Here is a 5,395-nt window from a genome sequence, read left to right as displayed (position 1 = left end):
AGATATAATATCTAAAAATATTTATTATAATTATTTTGTTAAATTTTTTATAGATAATAACTAATTAAAGAATAAAGATGAATATCTAGATGCACCAATTTTTTATTGGTATTATTATGCATGCAATAGGAAAAAGTATGGAAAGTACTTGGAAACAAGAAAAAGGCCCCCCACCCCACTTAAAAAGAAGCCCAATCGCGTGTTGTCAAAGGCTGAATTTTGTTTTAAGAAAATGGGGGAAAATGAAGAAATAAATCAGACCGTAATAAAAAAAAAAAGGTAACGGGAGAAGAAAAGGTGAACTAAAAATAACGATAAATGGAACATATACAACTCCTAAGCCGATGAATTTAATTTGCTGTGAATTTTGTTTCATCAGTTTGGGTTTTGTGGTAACGAGGTGGTAAAAAAAAGGGGAGAATTTTGTAGGTGATATTTGATGTATAGCGAAAGCATAAGCATATACGTGTATGTATTTGTATTTGAAGGTAAAAAGGTAGATGATAAGTCCGAACAAAAATGAGTGTCGTATTGAGAAGGGAGGAAGTGAAATAAAACTGAGGGGGTTTCCTGTTGGTATTTGTTGGATCGTACGTTTGAATTAAATTTGATGGGGAGGAATTGGAGAAAGAGAAAAAAGAAAAGCATAAGATGGCATACTATATAGAGAAGATATTATTAATAAAATGAATGAGAGTGGGTAATAGTGTAAATAAAGGAGAAAGCAGGGAGAAATGTGAAGGAGTGAGTGCATAGCATAATAAACTGTGGAAGCATAGCGTTGTGTCTGGCCTTTCCTGATAAGCCCGGTCATTGTTCGAATGGGGAACATCACCTTCACCCACAACTACAACCACCCTTCTCCTTCTTCTTCTTCTTCTTCTTCTTCAAGCTCTTTGAAGAAACAACTAGTTGATCTTTGTTACTCTTGTTTTTGTTAAAGGAGGTATAGTGTTTTTCTCTTACATAAAATACGCGCTGTGTCTCTCTTTCTCTCTCTACAAACTACGCAATTCCCATATACCCGGATATTTTCTTCCACTTTCTTTCCATTTCTCACCCACCAGAAAACCCTACAGCATTCTCTTCTTTAGATGTGCAGTTTCAGAGACACAAAATTAAGTGCACAACAAACTCCCAATTCAGTTCATACTACACAAGATATATGTTGTACCATGCTATGGTAGTGGATTATTTCTGGTCTTGTCACTCGATCTTGTCCTAGGTTTTAAGGTTACAAAAGGAAAAAGAAGGAAAAATCAAGTCTTTTCTTTCAAACTTTTTGGCATTTCAAACTACTCATTTGTAAAATTTAACAATTCATGAAATCTGGCATGCACCAATCAAGGTCTCTCTCTGTTTCATTCTCCCCCTCCTAGTCCATCTCTCTCTGATATTCTATTTGACTATGGTTTCTGGCAAAATGTTGGCACTGATCTGAAAAGTGTGTTGTTGGTAGTTGTAATGAGGTGAAGATTTTCAAGTTATGGTATTTAATATCTGTTTTTTGGTTTTTGACGCAATAATGGAAGCTCAGGTAGACAGATCTGTGAGCTGTGGGAGGAAAGGAAAGCGCTTGAATTGTGAAACTGAAAAGCATCGATCAAGATAGCGGGTTTATCTTGTTTCTTTTTGTGTCCTTGGTTGAGAGCTTAACACCTGTCACGGAAGCCCACCCAACATTGTTCAAAGTAATGACACTCTCGAACCCCTCTTTTTTTTAATCATTTTATTTTCAGCATTTCATGGATAGCGCTTTTATTAGTTAATGAACAGTGACAATCAATACTTTTTGCAACTACTAAGCCCTAACTAACAATTCTAATGAGGTATTTGCATAATGTGTATGTGTTAGGGGGAAAGAAGAGAAAGCTACAAGTACAGGGAGAAGGAGGGGCGTGGCTGAGATCGAAGACGCTTAAAAACAAAGCAGAAAGAGTTAGATTGAAGGTACACATTAGACAGAATAGATAACACTGTAGGGGCCGGGCCATATGTAGGTTTAGTTTTGATGTGCATGTAGTAAATAGTGGTAATAATAATAATTACTTTGAGTGGTGTGGGTTTGGGTTTAAAACTTGAAGGCGTCTCTGACTTGGAGGGTGATATATGAGAGCGTAAAAAGAAGGCTTTTTTATGTTATCAGAGGAGAGAGAGAAAAGCAGTGTGTCTGAATTATGGTCATCAATGCAAGCCCAGGCTTTTTGTTTCTCTCTCCAGCTCTGAAGCACAAAATTAATTAGGGGGATTTGTTTCTTTTGCAAAGGTATGATTGTTGTGGCATGGAGGAGGAGGATGAGATCCAACCACAGGCGTGTAAGTTCCCCAGGCTCGCTAATGGCAGGACCGACCCCACCAACAACGCCAAGATAGGAGCAGCCTGGCACCATTCCTCCAGGATCATAAGGGTTTCTAGAGCTTCCGGCGGCAAAGATCGCCATAGCAAGGTAATGACCTCTAAGGGCCTGAGAGACAGAAGGGTCAGGCTCTCCGTCACCACCGCCATTCAGTTTTATGACCTCCAAGACCGATTGGGCTATGACCAGCCCAGCAAGGCCGTGGAGTGGCTCATCAAGTCTGCTCAAGACGCCATTGCCGAGCTTCCATCCTTGAACACCACCTTCCCTGAAACCCCGAAGCAACCGAGCGATGAGAAGAGGGGCGGTGCAGGCGCCGACGATGCGGACATAGACATAGAGGAGCAGCAGAAGCAGAAGCAGAACAGCCAGAATATGTCACTTTCGAAGTCGGCTTGCAGCAGCACCTCAGAGACGAGCAAGGGGTCCGGGTTGTCCCTGTCTCGGTCCGATATCCGCGTGAAAGCGAGGGAGAGGGCAAGGGAGAGAGCGGCCAAGGAGAAGAAGAAAGACAAGTGCAACAATAATCAGCATCAGAATAACCTTGTTCATCATCAGCAACAGCAACAGCATCAGCAGCAGCATCACAACATGAACCCAATTTCTCCTTCGTTTACTGAGCTACTCACAGGTGGCATCACCACTGCGGTTCCAACAACAACTAGTCCTACTTCTGATGAGCCTGCTGCTGCTCTCTTCCACAAAGCGGCAAGGCAACAACAACAGCAGCAGCAGCAGCAGCAATGGGGTTCAGCACCCATGGATTACTTCAACCAGGTTCTCGTAGGCCCCTCTTCATCTTCAAGAACCCATCAACACCAACACCAGATCCAACTGGGACATCATACCCTAGCTGAGGCCATATCCTTTAATAATGATCAGCAGCAGCAGCAGCAGCACCACTACTCCTTCATCCCTGATCAGTTCATGCCAGCTGTGGTTACATCCTCTCACTCTCATAACCATCATCACAGTGCTGGCGACACTGATTACAACCTCAACTTCACCATTTCTCCGGCTTCTGTATCTGCTTCTGCCTCTGGCCTTGCTGCTTACAACAACAATAGGGGGACCCTTCAGTCCAATTCTCCGTCACATTTCTTGCCTCACCTCCAGAGGTTCTCGCTGCCTATGGACGGATCCACTGTTCCTTTCTTCATTGGAGCTGCCGCACCCACCGCTGCTCCGCCTCCTCCCATCGACAACCACCAACACCATCAGTTCTCATCACCCGCATTTGATGGCCGCTTGCACCTCTACTACGGCGATGGAACCCGCCATTCCGACCACAAGGGCAAATCCAAGAACTCATGACCTTCCGGCCACTACCCTGGTAAGACAAAACCCAACCATCTTTTATATTTTGCTTTTCTCTCTCTCTCTCTCCCCTTAATTTGTTTTATGTTTGCTGTTAATAACATTTGATGCATTGGGCGGGGATGCACTCTCATTTTTCTTGTTTGATCTGTTGACCACTTCTTTCAATGCTAAACCTAGCTTGTTACCTAGTAGTAGTAGAACACCATGTCATTTAATTAAAAATTAAATATATGAAACAAAAAGCAGGGTTGTCTTTTATGACGTGTAAATGGAAATATAGTATTTCATAGAAGAATGCACAAGAAATTTGAATGTGAGTTTCTCGGTAACCATAAAGTAATTAGTAAATTACTATGATGATGGCATGGGATGGTGTGAATGTGAATCGGCTGGTTGTCTCCCTCTCACTAGCATAGTAGCATTTTCTTGCTAAGCTTTTGTTTTCATTCACATCAACAAACCCATGTGTTACTCATCCACTGGGGGCTATATGCTAATCTTACTACTAATTTATTTTCCAATCATTCAATGCCTCATTCATCTCTTCTAAGCTCCATGCACGTTGCCTCTAAATTTTACACAATCTTACCGCTCCTCCAATCTAGTTTTACTCGCCATTGTTTGAAGAAAAAAAAATACAACTAAATTCGTTACTGATATAAAATATATTTTGTAATATAAAACATATATTGAAATTGAATTAAAAGAATACATGAATTTATATACAAATATGTGGTAGTTGAATTCTTCTTCTTTCTTTCTTTTTTTTTTTTTTTGTTAATTTGATTTTTTTTCTTCATTATTATATAAAGAAACTGTGTTATATTTTCTGAATGGAACTTTTATAAGATTCGCATCAAGTCGTTGAATTGCTGGCTACCTTAGCTTGTCAATGTAGGTAGGCTTTAAAAAAATATAAATTAATTTCCATTTTTGTCTAGTAAGTAATTATGATTAGTTATTTAATTTCCAAGAATTAACATTTTAAAACTATATATTTTTTTATATTTAATTTGAATGCTAATGCTTTATTTATTTATTAATTTAGGATTAGGTAGGTTTTCTATTTTATATATGAATTTAATACTAATATTATATGCTCGGAAGGTAATGGAGTTAAGCGACGAAACCTAGCTAATAGAATATTAGAATAAGACATGGTTGTTATCATTGTTGTATCTATGTAGTTATTGAGTCATGTTAAGATTTATTAACCTTTAAACAGTGTATTTATGTATCAATTCTTGACTAAAGTATCTAAAAGATAATTTAATATCTCAGTATATATTAATTAAAAAAGTCCTGGAGTTATTATTATGCTATTATAATATATTCTAATTTCCTATAGAATGGTTAACATTGGGGGGAAATAAAGTCATTTTAACGAATAGCTATTAAAATTGGACTGTGCATTAATAGTAGAGTTCATGTTCACAATATACTTAAACTTTATCAGGCTATGACAGGCACATTGGAGACCATACTAGGGAACATATAATATGATTTATTGATTATTAACGAGAAGTCTTGAATAAAATGTACAAGGTAGCAATGAATGATGTCTGTGCAATATTTCAAGAAGAACAGAAGATTATCGTTCCTTATACGGTCCAAATTGGCATTGGTAAGGTGTTTAACAAATTAATAACTTGGATATCTTGAGAAGGCAGGATTGGAAGTAGTGTTACTGGAAATTTTTTTTTTTTTTTTTTTTTGGG

The 5,395-nt window shown here is 38.5% G+C and overlaps 1 protein-coding gene and 1 long non-coding RNA gene across 2 annotated transcripts in view; both read left to right on the top strand.

Annotated features, from left to right (window-relative positions):
* The window catches only part of LOC110270467, a 10,498-nt gene that overhangs the window by 4,308 nt on the left and 795 nt on the right, over positions 1 to 5,395 (top strand). The window lies entirely within an intron of this gene.
* The window catches only part of LOC107632048 (transcription factor TCP2), a gene marked incomplete at its 5' end in the record, with an annotated part of 5,416 nt that continues 1,919 nt past the window's right edge, over positions 1,899 to 5,395 (top strand). The window contains 2 exon segments of the mRNA XM_016335685.2: positions 1,899 to 1,950; positions 2,267 to 3,690. Of these exon segments, the coding sequence (XP_016191171.1) occupies positions 2,283 to 3,671 (1,389 nt within the window). The 3' untranslated portion in view covers positions 3,672 to 3,690.

Source organism: Arachis ipaensis, chromosome B03 (assembly GCF_000816755.2).
Source record: "Arachis ipaensis cultivar K30076 chromosome B03, Araip1.1, whole genome shotgun sequence".
Taxonomy (NCBI): Eukaryota; Viridiplantae; Streptophyta; class Magnoliopsida; order Fabales; family Fabaceae; genus Arachis; species Arachis ipaensis.
This window is presented reverse-complemented; position numbering and strand designations above follow the sequence as displayed.